The sequence below is a fragment of the Zea mays genome, chromosome 4, assembly GCF_902167145.1.
Source record: "Zea mays cultivar B73 chromosome 4, Zm-B73-REFERENCE-NAM-5.0, whole genome shotgun sequence".
NCBI classification, from domain to species: Eukaryota; Viridiplantae; Streptophyta; class Magnoliopsida; order Poales; family Poaceae; genus Zea; species Zea mays.
Genome location: NC_050099.1, coordinates 189,124,889 through 189,141,101, shown reverse-complemented (window position 1 = coordinate 189,141,101; position 16,213 = coordinate 189,124,889). Strand labels below are relative to the sequence as shown.

General features: G+C 42.6%; 1 protein-coding gene across 1 annotated transcript; it reads left to right on the top strand.

Annotated features, from left to right (window-relative positions):
• Positions 1-2,859: 2,859 nt before the first annotated feature.
• Positions 2,860-15,321, top strand: LOC100275011 (uncharacterized). Its single transcript, NM_001350146.1, has 23 exons — positions 2,860-3,506; positions 6,292-6,394; positions 7,231-7,313; positions 7,403-7,559; positions 7,651-7,767; positions 7,876-8,033; positions 8,158-8,312; positions 8,432-8,576; positions 8,648-8,726; positions 8,815-8,916; positions 10,357-10,440; positions 10,536-10,646; positions 10,741-11,091; positions 11,162-11,330; positions 11,447-12,034; positions 12,145-12,474; positions 12,573-12,693; positions 12,782-12,906; positions 12,970-13,109; positions 13,199-13,300; positions 14,272-14,357; positions 14,461-14,548; positions 14,677-15,321. Exons 3-23 carry the CDS (start codon positions 7,294-7,296, stop codon positions 15,007-15,009), a joined length of 3,561 nt encoding a protein of 1,186 aa, NP_001337075.1. The 5' UTR covers positions 2,860-3,506; positions 6,292-6,394; positions 7,231-7,293; the 3' UTR covers positions 15,010-15,321.
• Positions 15,322-16,213: the final 892 nt, after the last annotated feature.

The following is a 16,213-nucleotide window of genomic DNA, read 5'->3' as shown; positions in this document are numbered from 1 at the left end:
TAAGTCGTAAGGTCATTCTTTCGTGGGCCTGGGGAGAAACAACCAGCAAAGCAGAGCGACATGGGGCCGGATTGGTGCAAACCGACGGCCCACAACGTCGAGCGAGCGACCACAACAGAGATCCGACTTTCCCGCGCTGGAGCCCCCATGCAACGGAGCCATGCGAGGATAAGTCGGCAGAACCACAAGGAGATAAACTTAAACAGTCCACTATCTTTTAGCTACTCGTTGTTATCATATCCACATGTATTGCCCCACGGTCGAGTATATAAGGCCTAGGGGGCACCCCTTCAGAACGATCGACACTATTACTTAGCCACCCACATCAACTCTCTACACCCTCAATTCAGAGAGCTCTCTTGTAACATTGTCCACCAAGCATACTCACCAGGACGTAGGGTGTTACGCATCTCTAAGCGGCCCGAACCTGTAAATCTTGTCCACTGTCCCTCGTGCAATCGACACGAACCATTTTTCTACAGTTGTCGACACCGTCCTACTCCTAAAAACACCTTGAGGGGCAACCCTGGGTGTGCGGTCGGACCCAAAACACCGACATTGATAAAAATGTCACCATGACAAAGAATTCAGAAGACCTTATTAATGATCCGGAACAAACATTCAACAACCTGAGGACCTACAAATAAAAGTTTGAACTAAAAGTTGTGTTTCAAGCATTCTATTCATAGAATTGTTCATATTAATAACCTGAAATAGAGAAAACAAAGTCAATCAAGATAAAATATACGCCATCACGAGAATAAATTCATTAACTTCACAAAACCAAGTACAGGAGCTAATTACGTGCATGACGGCTTGGAGGAGATTCATACATTGATTTGACGATGGAGGAAGGAAATATAATCTAGCAGTGGGTATGGTTCGCAACACATACATGTGAAACACCTTGCATTTGAATTAGGTCAATCTAAAACAATTCAGAATACATGGTTTTAATAGATTTGAAAACTACCAGAAAAATAAACAATACCTTACAAATATTAGAAAATAATATTTCTTAAAAAGAGAAAGAATGGGATGGGACCACTATCCATACCCACCAAAATTACTACTCCATCCACTCACTAATATATGACATTGTTATTTTTTTTTTAAAATTCTGACCGCTCGTCTTGTTTATATAGATGGCCAACAGGCCGGCCCGGCACGACCCGACACGGGCCCGGGGAAGCACGACCCATCAGCCAACGGGCCGGCCCGGGTATACGGGCTGAACGGGCCGTGCCTAGAGAGCCCACGTGCCTGGCCGTTGGCCCAGACACGGCCCTCTGGGTCACTTTTCGTGCCGGGCCAGCCCGCTAGGCACGCTAAAAAAAACGAGCCGTGCTAGCACCAACCCGCTAATGTTCCCAAACAGCAGAAAATATAGATAAATTTAACCAAAGTTTAAAAAAACAGCAGAAAATATAGACAAATATAATAAATGAGCTGTTTTGTGCAATGCTGCCTCATTAAAAACCTTTCTAGGTAAAACTCACCTTTGTGAGAAAACCTAGAAAGGAAAAAAGAGTGCAGCCAGCTCAAAGTTTAATCACTAAGTTTGTATCTGTTACAAATGTATATTACAATACAAAATGACTATCTCACAATCACTCAGCACACTAGAACAAAGCAGTGAAAGCACAGATCAGATTTACGCTTACCAACATATGAGGTACCAGTACCACCATCGGTGCTGGTGGAGCCGATCGGAGTATCGGTGGCCGTAGCAGGCCCTCCACCAGCGTTGGTCGGATTAGAACTTAGATCGACAGGAGCAGAGGTTAGATCGATACCGAGCAAAGCAACAGCATCAGCCTCGATGTCGTCTTCGTCATCTGGGACAAGCCCTGCCGCGCGAAGGTCGTCGTTGCCGGTGACCGGATTGACATCGTCATCATCCGCCATGGCGACCTTCACCGCGGACGGCCGAACTCCAGCACCATCCCTCAACGGAGCACGCAGTCGCCATGCTCGATCTACCCCAGAGGAGGAAGACGAGGCATCAACAACTGACCTACAAAAGAGCAGAACAATATACAGTTAGGGTTAGGGTTAGGGTTTACGAAAGATCTAGGGTTAGGATTAGGGTTAGGGTTTACCTGTGCTACCGGAGCCCGATGCCGGAGAACACGGGGCCACCCAGACGACACACGACAGACAGAGACCGATTAGAGACGACGTCGAGCGGGGGAGGGCCGGAGGGGAGGGCGAGACGACAACACGAACTCACATAGTTCACCGAGAGAGAGGGGATTGGATAGGGGAGAGGGGTTAGGGTTAGAGAGGAGTTGGTGGATCGAGGTCACCGGCGTCGGGGACGGAAGCTGAGGTTGCTGGATCGGGGCGGCGCCGCGTCGGGGGGGATTCGCCGATTCGCCAAGTCAATCGCCGCCGAGTCGAGAGAGAGAGAGGGAGCAGGGAGCGAGCAGGTGCGAATGCGAGTGCGAGGGACTGAGAGGTGGGGCCCATGGGGCGAGGAGCCGAGGAGTTAAGGGGGCGGCTGGCCACGGTGTCGGCTACGGGCCCCGACCGGGCTGTCCGCACGGAGCAGGCCGTGCCGTGCCGGCCCACGTGCGTGGCCAGCGGCCCAGGCACGACCTGGTCCACTGGGCCGTGCCCGCCCGGATCCATTCCATACGTGCCGGGCCGGCGTGAACCGGGCCAAAAAAAAGGGCCTCGGGCCGGGTTACGGGTCCGTGCCTCATGTACATCTATACTTGTTTAAAACGAGTGACCTTTGGTGATTACAATTTTTTTAATAAGATGAGTCTTTATTTTTTTAAAAGACAACAACATAGTAGGGAAGGGATAATCAATTTCTATTTATACTCTTTATGGCGATTTTTATTTTCTTTCACTGGTCAATCTCTCGTTCTCTCTCGAGTCTCGGCGTCGCCTGCTTCCTCGCTCCCTCACGCATCGAGACGCCGCTTCCCTTCCCCTGCCACCTCTCTCTCTCTCTCATCTCCCAGCTGCATCCAAACCCTAACCCTAAACCCCTCCCCTACCAACCTCTGCCCAGTCTCCCCACCGGCCCACCCTTCACTGATCTGGCTCCCCACCTCGGACACGCCACGCTTGTGCGATCCGATCGATGTAGGTGAGCGAGCTTCCCGACCTCATGATGACTGCGGGGTGACTGGAGTGTGACTGGGTGCGGAAGCGAGGCACAGCAAGCGTCGATGGCATTGGGAGATCCCATGACGTTCAGGCTCGGCCACTCCTCATCTTCGCCGTCGTCGGCCGCGGCCCCGGTGCCACCGCTGCCCCATCACCACCACAGCCACCAGAACCACATCGCGGATGACCTCCCCGTCGCCAACGGGCCGGAGCCCAGGAACGAGCTGGAGGTCGCCGAGGTGGAGAAGCCGGCGCCCGCGGCGTACCTGTCCCAGGTGGTCGTGCTGTGCGACCAGCGCCACGAGGGGATTGACGAAGCTACCGCAGCCGCCTCAGCGGCCTCCACCAGCGGCCTCGTTTCCAAGTGGCGCCCCAAGGAACGGGTAATGGATGTGATGCAGTTTGCAGATGCTGTTCCTACTGCTCGCACTGATGTTATACTAGACTGTTTGCTGGATTTGGCGCGAAGTGTACAGGGGGGGGGGGGGTGTGTTCAGGATAGCAATTACTTGACTGAGCTTAAAAGGGACAAATTGTGGTTCAACCGCTGGTCGTATGAATTGATTATGATACCTGCAAACTGAAAACTATTTATCAATTTCCGTTATACGTTATGCTCGCTAAAAAAGACCCCGGAAGTCACGGAAAATCAACCTCGCTCCTCTTGCTAGCAGGACAGTAATGATATGGTGGAATTAATCATGGCTTGCCACAATCTAGTATCTTCTGCTGCTTAATCGCTTTGAAATGTTGTCGGGGCTAGGCGCTTGTCTAAATTATATTTCGTATCACTCTTTTACTGTATAACACCGATCAATTCTCTATTCATAATAAAAATTGATACAAAACAAGAATATTGTACCCAACTGTTTGTTGCAGGCTGTAGCATCTACTAGCATGTCATTCTAATTCTTAATGTCATTGACCACTTAAATGTGGCATGATCACCAGTCTTTCAACTAGTATGTTTTGGATAAAAACTAAGCAGTATTTTTCTGGATATTTAACTGGACAACTGGTCATGAAAATATTTTGATGATCATGGTGGCGTATGTATACATATAGAACAAAAAAAATGCAAGTTGCAATATCTTTGAAAAGTTTTCGGCATCGAATAGGTACTATCACATTCATAATGAATGCCACCCCTTCAAGTTCCTAGTGAGATACTACTATCATTGATTTGCTCGCATTACATCTAGATCTAGCATTACCGTGTTGCTATAGTTTAAATGGGAATTTGCCTCTAGCACCTTCTATGAACCATTTTGCTAATATCCCACTTTCAGTTTTGCCTAGATTAAAACATAGGTAAAGCCTGGATTGTGTCAATTAGTAGCCACTGGTGAAGTGCATAGCAGGAATTGGTGGTCTTGTGTTTGGCCTATTGTGGCATTGACGCATTGTACTTTGGTCCATTTTGGACTGTTTTCTTCTCTTAATTTAATGATGCGCAGCTCTCCTGCGCGTTCACGAAAAAAAAGAAAAAGAAAAAGTTGGCTGACCCTAATCTTTTGATGTCACTGGAGGCTTAAGACATTCCAGCAACAAAGTTGGCATGAGAGTGCATGATATATGATTGGTAGATAGGATGTTTTGGCGATAAAGATGGGGTTGAACATTATGATCTTCAAGTTATCCTGTGATAAACATTAAAGATTGTTGATTCTCTTGGGCAAAGAAGTGTCTGTCTGTACATGTAAATGTTCTGTTTTCCTTAGATCTTTTTTTTTATTTTTGCAGTCTGTTTGGAATTTCTAAACAACAACAACAGCATAGCCTTTTGTCCAAAACAATTTTGGGTAGGTTTGGAATTTCTAAACATTAGATCCTTTTTGGATTTTTTATGCACCATGTAAATTAAGTTGTCCTTTGACCCTTGAGGCAAAGTCACTTCGGTTTGCAGCTTATGTTCACTTATCCGAGGACCATGTTGACTTTAAAAACCTACATCTGAGCTTATTTCTTCTATTTACTATTTTAATTCCCTTTGTTCTGTTTGGTGTCTTGATTTGCGCCACACATTACTGATTTAGTTATCATGGAATTTATTGTCATTCTATTGTTTTCTTTCGTTTGTCCATGGGATGGTTCACAGTTTTTTTTATAAGTTTTCCGCATCTTTTACACAAGGGAATGTATCAGGTGCAAACCAACCACTTGGTGTAAACCGTGCAAATTAACACGTTGGTGGAGTTGGGAGGGTGTATTTGAAAATATCATTGTTTTCAGGTAGGGCGAACAGCTGGTCGTTCCAGAGGACCGACCAGGCGCCTAATCGTGATTAGGGCGACAATTAGGACGCCTAATCGGTTCTGGTCGACCTCTGGTCATCCCCTAACTGTCCTATATATTTCTGGACATATGTATATACAAGAAATATTGCGATATGCGTTATATAAGTCTGAAAGTCTGAAATTGAAACTGAGTAACAGACTGAAAGGCAATATAGGCATATAGCACTACATCAGAACTGAAATTGAAATATTGAATACAAGGCTACAAGCAGTAATGCAGTACCTACTACCTAGAGCAGATCATCATCCAATCAAAAAGCATCAGCAGCAGCTTCTCCTCCACCAGTAGATTCAGATTCATCAGAACTCAGACGATAGGAAAGATAGGAAAGGGAGAGAAGAGGGGGGAGCAGGGGGGGGGACCTTGAGATGAGAGCTCATCTCGTCGCTAGTGTTTTGGAGCCACCACTGGTGTTCTGGAGCCGCAGCCTGTGTTCTGGACTCAGCAGAGGAGAGGAATTGCCTTTATACTAATGTAGACGGGCCAAAAAAATAGAAGCCCACTAGCCCACTAGAAAACCCTAGTCGCCTGGACAATTTCTGGTCGATTTACCATCTAGTCGGACGACTAATTGCCCCTAATCGACGGCTAGTCGGACGACCTGATACTCTAGTCGAGTCGTCCGGCTGATCAACCACTACCAGGCGACCTGCCTGACTAATCGCGATTAATCCCGATTAGTGGGACACTTGAAAACAGTGGAAAATTTATCAGGGGAAGTGGAAGGGTTATTTTGAAAACTGATGCACGATGGGAGGGTTGTTTTGGAAAATTATCATGACTGCTTGCACGGTTTGGACCAAGTGGTTGGTTTGCACCTGATACATTCCCTTTACACAATATTTACTAATGATGGATTTTGTAGTGCAGATGAAGACTGGATGTGTTGCACTTGTATTATGTTTAAACATAAGTGTTGATCCACCTGATGTAATTAAAATTTCCCCTTGCGCAAGATTGGAGTGCTGGATAGGTAAACTTTTAGTTGACTATATATTTCCAAATTTCAAATTAGTTGAAAAAATACAGTAAATGAACTGCTTTTCACGGTGAAACCATGTCTTTCTTTTTTATGAATTGCGTTTCTGAATGCCAGATGAGAGCATATTGTTAATCAGAAGTACACAAGTCTTTTAATCCTAGGCACATTGGGGTAGGCTGGAGATGAAACCCAGCATGAGCACCAACCAGAAGTAAAAAGAGAAGGGAAAACCTTATACAAATATACACAGCGCATCAACAGTATAGTAACATTATTAAAGAATCTAAATCTAGACTTCTAGAGTCTTGTTCATGGTTCATTCTTGTAGATAGCTCATAGCTGGTTTTCATGTGCTTCCATAGTTCCATCCAAGGAAATTCTTTGTGTGCATTCGGTCCTTCCAAGTAACTTCTCTTTTGGCATATTGCTGATTTAAAGTAAATCACAAGAAGGAAACTATCTTTCACCTACTTTTTTCAAAATACACTGTTAAAATCTATATTCTGAAAATGAGATTGTTTTTCTCAATAGTTTTTAGAGGAATCTTCCATCTGTTTAAAATTTGAAGTTGAGAATTGACATTTAATTGTAAAGGAAGTGAATTTTTCTAATGTAAGATACTGCACCTATTGGCTGTGGCCATGGATATATAAACTTATTTATTAGTCCTTGGGATGGTTATAATGTCAAGCAAGTGTTACCAGACTTTAGGCAATGATGGTAATTTATATTTGTTGATAGGTTTGCACTTCATTACTGTTATTAACTTATTACACTTGGTGCAGTTGGTTTGTGTTATGTTCATAGACCTATTCCTTCCTTTTCAGACCCTTTCTCTATGACACCTCTTAAAGCTCTTGAAAGTATTGGAAAAACGTTGCATTCACAGTATGAGCGCTGGCAACCTAAGGTAAAGAACATGCTTGTCTGTTTAACTTCAATGTTATTTTGGTGAGGATTATTTGCATCTTCATGTCCTATTTCTAGTGGCACTTGCAGGCTCGATACAAGCTTCAGCTGGATCCAACAGTGGAAGATGTTAAGAATCTTTGTAATACTTGCCGCAAATATGCTAGATCAGAGAGTCCTTTTCCATTATAATGGCCATGGTGTACCAAAGCCTACATCTAATGGTGAGATTTGGGTGTTTAACAAGGTAATATTATGAAGACACTGTTATACTTGCCACATGCTTTATTTATGATAGGTGTCTCTGAGAAAATGGTTGTTTTTGCATTTTGTTGCAGAGTTACACACAGTATATTCCACTTCCAATTACTGATCTTGATTCATGGTTGAAGGCACCTTCCATTTATGTTTTTGATTGCTCAGCAGCTGGAATTATTGTGAAAGCTTTTCTAGAGGTATGCTACATGTTTCTAATTAACATCTTTTTCTTGTGCTTGAAGTTGAAAGTCATCATGATTTATGTGTTTTGTTTTCGTTCCTGGACTGCCTATTGTTTACTTCAGCGTCTAGACTGGAGTTCTACCTCCTCTGCATCTTCACAGAAGGATTGCATTCTTCTTGCTGCCTGCGAAGCACATCAAACTCTTCCGCAGAGTGCAGAATTTCCTGCTGATGTGTTTACGGCTTGCCTCACAACACCCATAAAAATGGCTTTGCACTGGTTCTCTCTCTCCCCCTTCCTTTCTTTGTGTGTACCTGTGTATTGGTGTGTACGGTTCCGTATCTCCTCACTAATTTTCTTAGCATGTTGTGCTTACATGAGGACATGCCTATAAACCATGCAGGTTTTGTAAGCGAACATTACTCTGTGGTTCTCTGGATCACTCTCTTATTGACAAAATTCCTGGAAGGCAAAATGACCGTAAAACAATTCTCGGGGAGCTCAATTGGATTTTTACTGCTATAACAGATACTATCGCATGGAATGTTCTTCCTCGTGGTACGGTGTTTAGGAGAGAGAAATAATGTTCTGGGGAACAAAAAAACTAGAGAAGATTGTTAAAGTTGAAAACAAAGGTTATCCTATATTTGTTATATGATACAAGTTTCACCGTGCAGATGTGTTCCAAAGGCTTTTCAGGCAAGACCTTCTTGTTGCTAGTCTCTTCCGTAACTTCTTGCTTGCTGAGAGAATCATGCGATCTGCAAACTGTTCTCCAGTTTCTTATCCGTTGTTACCCCCAACACATCAACACCATATGTGGTAACTAACCTGACTCGACCTTCTCTTCTTGCTTCAACTATCTGTACATTTTGTAACTTGCTAAATCCCAGGGATGCATGGGACATGGCTGCTGAGATTTGCCTTTCCAAGCTTCCTCAGTTAATTGATGATCCAAATGCTGAGTTTCAGGTTTTCTACTCACCATTTAGCACTTCAAGAAATACCATTTGTTTTTCTTTGTGTTGTTATTGCTAATGTGTGTATCTCCTTCAAACAGCCAAGTCCTTTTTTTACGGAACAACTGACGGCTTTTGAAGTGTGGCTTGATCATGGCTCTGAGGACAAGAAACCTCCTGAACAGTTACCCATAGTTCTTCAGGTAAGGCATTTTGCTTATACACTTACATACAAGTCAATATTATCTGTAAAATCCAGTTTAACTTTGTAACCTCTTCACCTTTCTCTAAGCTGCTATGGTTTTAATTTGGTAAATTTTATATTCGTATTCCTTTATTTATCTTAATCTGCTACTCACTCCAATCACAAAAAAGACTCTCATTTTGGGTTGTGTGCAGTCAGCCTACAAAAAAAAAACGATTGTTATTTGCTCTGGTGCGCATTGAGATTGGGCATTTGAAAATATTATGGCTAGATTTGTCCCAAAACATACTCCCTCCGATTCGTTTTAGTAGTCGTTTTGGACATCATTTCACATACCAAGGTGAAGGCTACTTTCCAGTCTTACCCTTATTATATACATTCAGTTGTTTCTTTCAACAAGCTCTGTTTCCTGTTTCAACTGGTTATCAACGCTTGTCAAGGCACCCCGTCTGATGCGGCTTGGGTTCGAAACCCTTGCTGTTGTGTGCCTTAATATTTTTTTTGCGATTTTTGCACGTTACTTGCATGCGGGTTTTTTTGCATGCGCATGCATATGCACCCTATCTTTCTGAATCAAGGACTTGACAACGAAGAACCCTCCGGTTCCTTTTATCAGTCACAAGTAAGTTTATTTTTTGAACCGGCCACATATAACTTGACAATTTTTCTTGATTTAGTTTTATTAACCAAATAAAAAAACTAACATTTTCTTGATTTAGATGGTGGTGCTACTAGGAGGAAACGAAGCGCGTGTGTGGTGCCAAGGCTTGCTGGCATGGCTGTATGCATGCAAACACTCGGCATAGTTAACGGCCATCAACTATAGACGGCTGCTGACGGTCCTTTGCCGAGGGTCACGTTTCGCCAAGTGTTTGACGCTCGGCAAAGACTCCTTTGCCGAGCGTCAGCTTATGCCGAGTGTTTGGCACTCGACAAAGGGGGTCTGTGCCGAGTGCCGTTCGTCGCCGATAGTGGCCCTCAACAAAGCTTGTTTTGCTGAGTGCCCAATAAAATGCACTTGGCAAAGAACTTGACGCTCGGCAAAGAGCCGGATTCCGGCAGTGTACGCGTGGCTTAGGAAGTGGAAACGCTGCAGCGGTAATCGTGTGAGCAATTAACGCTGCATGCAGCCGCTCTTTTGGATTTAATTTCCACCGGCTGCATGCAAGGGCAAGGACATCCAAAATCCCCTTGAAACGTGCCAGCAACTTCATTTTAGATTGTTTTGAAAAAACGGCAGAATGACTAGTAATGGGAACCGGAGGGAGTAAAACAAATAGTCATGCAATTTTATTATTCCTTATAAATTACCGTAGTACAAATTACTTGACAAAGTTATGTTTTGTGGATCATGCCATTACCCAAAATACACTATAATATGACTGGAGGGCTTATATTTCTTTTATTGTTTTACTTTGCTTACATCTCTTTTTTGCAGGTACTGCTTAGTCAGTCACACAGATTTAGAGCGCTTGTTCTGCTTGGAAGATTTCTTGACATGGGGCCATGGGCAGTTGATTTGGTTTGTAGTGGCCTCTTATGCATGTACTTTTTTTATGGCCTTGTTTGCCTTTTCTCTTTATTTAGTCTTCAACCTTTGGCACTTCATTGTTGTAGGCCCTGTCTGTCGGAATATTTCCTTATGTACTCAAACTGCTTCCAACAAATACAATAGAGTTACGTCAAATTTTAGTGTTTATATGGACAAAAATTCTCTCTCTTGATAAGGTATGCACTCTTCATTGTAATCTTGTAAGGTCATTTTGTTGTTTCTTTAGATTAGATTCTGTTGTTTTACCTGTAACATTTTCCCAAATGGCAGTCTTGTCAGGTTGACTTGGTTAAAGATGGAGGACATACATATTTTATTAGGTTTCTTGACAGTTTGGATGCTTTCCCAGAACAGCGTGCAATGGCCGCTTTTGTTATAGCAGTCATCGTGGATGGGCATAGGATGGGTCAAGAGGCTTGTATGAATGCAGGGCTTATAGATGTTTGCCTGAGACATCTGCAACCTGAGAATCTTCATGCACAAACAGAACCTTTGCTTTTGCAGTGGCTTTGTTTATGCCTTGGGAAACTCTGGGAAGATTTCCCTGAGGCTCAGTTACTTGGTCTGCAAACAAATGCACCAGAAACTGTAATATGCTTATTGTCGGAGCCTCGACCTGAGGTATGATGCCCTCATATTCTGTGCACTCTTTCTTTTGCCTACTTCACAAGTAAATATTTGGTTTTGCCAGGTCAGAGCTGCTGCTGTTTTTGCACTTGGGAATCTTACTACATTATCAAATTGCCCTGATGATGATTCTGATGATGATGAAAAGGTGAAAGCTGAAATAAATGTAGTTCGAAGCCTTCTCCAGATATCTTCAGATGGTAGTCCCCTTGTTAGATCTGAGGTTGCTATAGGTATGCATTGGAAAATTAGATTGTTTTTTCTAGAACACTTGTTTTAGTGTATTGAGCATAGGAGATTTCTTTTAACCTTATAGCAGTGATTGTGAGTTGAACTGATGTTTTTCCAGCGCTTACTCACTTTGCGTTGGGTCACAACAAAAATCTCAAATCTGTTGCTGCGGAGTATTGGAAACCTCAATCCAAATCGTTGCTGAAGTCATTACCATCATTGGCAAATATAAATAATCCAAGCAATGTTTACAGTCCCAATAATATTCTCCAAGGCAGCATTGGTCCTGTGCTGAGGGTTGGCAGTGATAGCGGTGCCGCTGGTCGTGATGGACACATTTCTACAAGTAGCCCAATTGCAGCAAGTAGCATCATGCATGGCTCTCCCCAGTCAGATGATTCTTCCCAACACTCTGATTCAGGCATATTACTGAGGGAGAATGCAAGTAATGGTGGTCTCAGCTACACTAGGTCGAGGCCTGTTGATAATGTCATTTATTCTCAATTTATATCAACTATGTGTTCTGTTTCTAAAGATCCTGACCCAAGAATTGCAACTATTGGTTGGAGAGCACTGACCCTTATAGGTGTTGAACAAGTGGCCATGAAAAGTACTCGATTTAACAGTGGAGGTCTACACCGAGGAGAGACATCTGCGTCAACCTTTGGAATGGCACACTCTTCTTCTTGGAGAGATATGAATTCTGGTAAGTTATAACCACTTCACTTTGTGCTTGGAAGTTGGAACACCTTGTTTCTTTGGGTGTGTTTGGGAAAGACAAGAATTTTTTGAATTGGGGTTTCCTATATTTTTCAGGAAGCAACTCGATGAAATTTATGACCCCTCCTGTTAGCCCTCCTCAGCATGATTATCTTCTACTAGGATTGCGCCGAGTGTGTTCTATGGAGTTTGGACAGCATCCTATAAATTCACCTGATGGCTTTGCTAATCTCCTTTTAAGCTCTGCTACAGGTCCCAGTAATGCAGAACTAAAGAAACTTCCCGAATCAACAATTTACAACTGGAGTTGTGGTCACTTCTCTAGGCCACTTTTAACTGCCTCTGATGATAATGAAGAAACCAATGCTAGAAGAGAAGAGAGAGAACGGATTGCACTAGATTTCATCACTAAGTGCCAGCGCTCCTGTACGTGGATGTACATTTGTCTGCATTACATTATTGTTGTTGGTTTTCTTGATTGTTTACCTGCTGTTTTTCTTGGTGGTTCAACCTGGGAATAGCAGCCTGCAAGATTACAAGCCAAATTGCTAGTTGGGATACAAGATTTGAGTTGGGGACAAAGGCAGCTTTATTATTGCCATTTTCTCCGATTGTCGTAGCAGCTGATGAAAATGAAAAAATAAGGTGAAATTATTATTGCAATTAAAAATCCTAGTGCCTGAATGCCTAATACGGACTGCTACAATTGTGCTGAAGTTCTGTATCATGCCAGTGTGTGGAACTATGACGATGCACAACCAGTGAACTCTTTTCACAACCATAAGTTGTCCGACAGAGGGCTATCTAAACTTTTGCTTATCAACGAGCTTGATGAGTGCTTGCTTTTGGCTGCCTCAAGTACACCTCTTTTCTCTATGTTCTATACTTATGCCATTGCACTGTCTAATTTTTACATTGCAGGTGATGGAAATGTACGCATATGGAAAAATTTTGCTTGTAAGGGAGGGCAGAAACTTGTAACTGCTTTTTCATCAGTTCAGGGACATCGAGCTGCTGGTCGCAGTATTGTGATTGACTGGCAGCAGCAATCTTGTTATCTGGTGACATCCTATTTTTCTCTTGTAATCATATTCTTTTATTTTATGCCCTGTATGTTCTAATACAACTTGCTCTCCTTGTTGTCCAACAGTACGCATCTGGTGACATGTCTTCCATCTTGGTATGGGATCTTGACAAGGAACAACTTCTCAACACCATTCCGTCATCCGCTGATAGTGCCATTTCTGCCCTGGTGAGTTCCTGTTGCCATGTGCTATCTAGAAATTGGAATATTCATACAGTTAACTTATTTTTGTCATTTGACTAGGGTAGGCTATATGTTGCACTTTGTCACTGAATAAATAGCCATAGATATGTGAATCTGTGTTTTCTATTATGCGGTTCATGCTGTATACTTTATCTTCCTGTCATATTAATCAATAACCTAGAACAGCACTCTGTAACTGCATTTCACCACCGGTTATTAAATACCATGGAATCAAGGGTTTGTTTTTGTAGTAAAATTGTTACAAAAGCAGTATACATGGTAGGAAGGAGTTGTGATACATCTGCATGTGAGTTACACTACATGAATAACGATTGTATGCATGCATCCTCCTAGACTCTAAATGATTATGTGCACTTCATATGGTTTAGATTTTATCCATGGAAGTGCATTTGGTGTTGCTTTCTGTAGGAAAGTTGTTAGTTTGTCTTAAGTTAGTTGAACAATGTGAACAAGGCGTGAATTTGACAAAGGATTCGCCTGTGTTATGTCTTAGTCCATGACTTGTTTTTACTCACAATAAAAAGTACTGTCCTCCAGGGGGAAAACTGCTGTGCAATCAAGTTTCCCGTGCAACTGCTGGGCAATCAAACTACCAAAAGTACATCTATAAATTTGATATCTTGGTGGAGTAAATAATGAAGTACATCTATACTTTTTTTGAGATTTTTCATGACTTTTGATAGTTTGATTGCATGGGAAACTTGATTGCACAGCAGTTTTTGCGGGCATCCGGTAGTCCAGTGTAATTGGTTTTGTAAGCGTATCTTATTATTCTCTTACTATAACATTTTAGAAGTTTGTTTCTCAAGAACAAAGTTTCATTCCATAGGTGTGAAACTAGCTGTTTGGTTACTTTATGCATTTGATTCTTGCTGCAGCAAGTTTTATAATCTGGTTTGTGGGCATCTGTTCTTGATATGGTGCTTCTGTTTCAGTCTGCATCTCAGGTCCGCTCTGGATACTTTGCTGCTGGTTTTGCTGATGGTTCTGTCAGGATATATGATGTTTGCTCTCCTGATAGGCAAGTACAGTAGCGTCTACATCCTCTGGCCTTGCATTTGATGCACATTCTCTTTTCTGCCAACTTAATTATTTTTTCTCTGAATATTTTTCTCTCTACACAGTAGGCCTGTCTATGTGGCCAGGCCGCATGCCCCAAGAACAGAAAAGGTTGTGGGCATAGGGTTTCAGCCTGGGTTTGATCCATACGAGGTAAATAGTTCCATTTCTTTGCATTGCTATTCCTGTCTTCATTGTTGAAGCTACTGATCTATTCTATAGCTGTTTGGGCTTTCCTAATCTTTACAACGCTCCCTTTTGTATTATTTATGGTATCACAGATTGTAAGTGCATCTCAAGCTGGAGACATTCAGTTTCTTGATGTTAGAATGGCAGCAGAACCCTACCTGACTATTGAGGCACACAGGGGTTCACTTACAGCATTAGCGGTTCATCGGCATGCCCCAGTTGTTGCTAGTTCAGCCAAGCAGATGATTAAAGTGTTTAGTCTTGAAGGAGAACAGTTGAGGATAATTCGCTACCTGCCATCTTTTATGGGCCAAAGAACAGGCAGTGTAAATTGCCTTTCTTTTCACCCATACAAATCACTCCTGGCTGCCGGTGCTGGTCATAATGCTCTTGTCTCTATCTATGCTGAGGAAAATTACAAGTAAGATCGAGGCCTATATCTCATGCTCATGATAATGCAGACACAGTGCGATCGACAGGCCTTACATTTTTGGCCAAGTGATGCTCCACAGCATGGTGCAGCTTCAAGATCCAAGATGATGGTAAGCTTTGTCACAGAGAAGGTGTTGATGGCTCCATGGCTTTCGGTGCATATTGCCTGTTGGACGGCGTGTGCAATTTGTATGATACAGTCAAGAACTCAAGATTCATTAGGCCTCCTTGCATTGTGAACCCTACCCTGATCCTGCCGTTGAACTTGGAGGCCCCATCAACAAATTAATCATACCTAAGTTAACCAAAATGTAAATAGCCAGTGCATTCGGGTTGTACTTTGTCAGCATTAATCCCTTTTTCAAGTGTAAAAAGGTCTGAAGGTGCTTGATATGATAAACATGGCTTGGTAGTGGCTGCTGACTGGGCAAGTGGGGTTGTGCATATGGGCCTGGTCGCACATTTCTGCTCACAGATGATGTTGAATAGATAGATGTCTGCTCACAGATGAGGTTGAATAGATAGATGTCTGCTCACAGATGTTGTTGAATAGATAGATGCATTTGTCCAGCTAATATAGCGCTAGATGGGGGTAGCGTTGGCCTGCATGAATGAAGGAAAGTTGTCGAGTGAGGAGTGACCTTCATTGCCATTCTGTGCCGCAACAAGTCTCCATGTGTTATCAGATGGCCCTGTAGATAATACATATATTTGTAGATGTGTTTTGTTCGGTGAATTGTGCTGACCGCTGAGTAAAATGTATTGTGAACGTTGTTGATAAATGCTATTGTAATGAATTTGCAACAAGAAAAAATTATATGCTATTGTAGTGTATATCACAACTCTGGTTGCTTTTTATTTTTATTTTTTTAAAAAAAGATCTTTCCCCCAATTGCAATGGAAAAAATTTCTCTGTAGCAGAAAAGTGGTCCTGTAGCCTGCTTAGAATTTACGTGTTCACTCTAACAACCTACCTCAAGGGCTTATTTAGGAGCAATAAGCAAAGATATCGGAGGGGCTTTTTTTTTTGCTATTTAAAATTAAATAATGGCTAGTTTAGAAATACCGTTTTCTCAACTGATTCCAATACTCAAGGGAAATTAGTTTTTTTTGGGAAAATTAGAATCACTTGGGAAAACGATATTTCCAAACTAGTCCTAAGAGTGAGATTTTGGATCCTCAAATTGACTCCGGTAT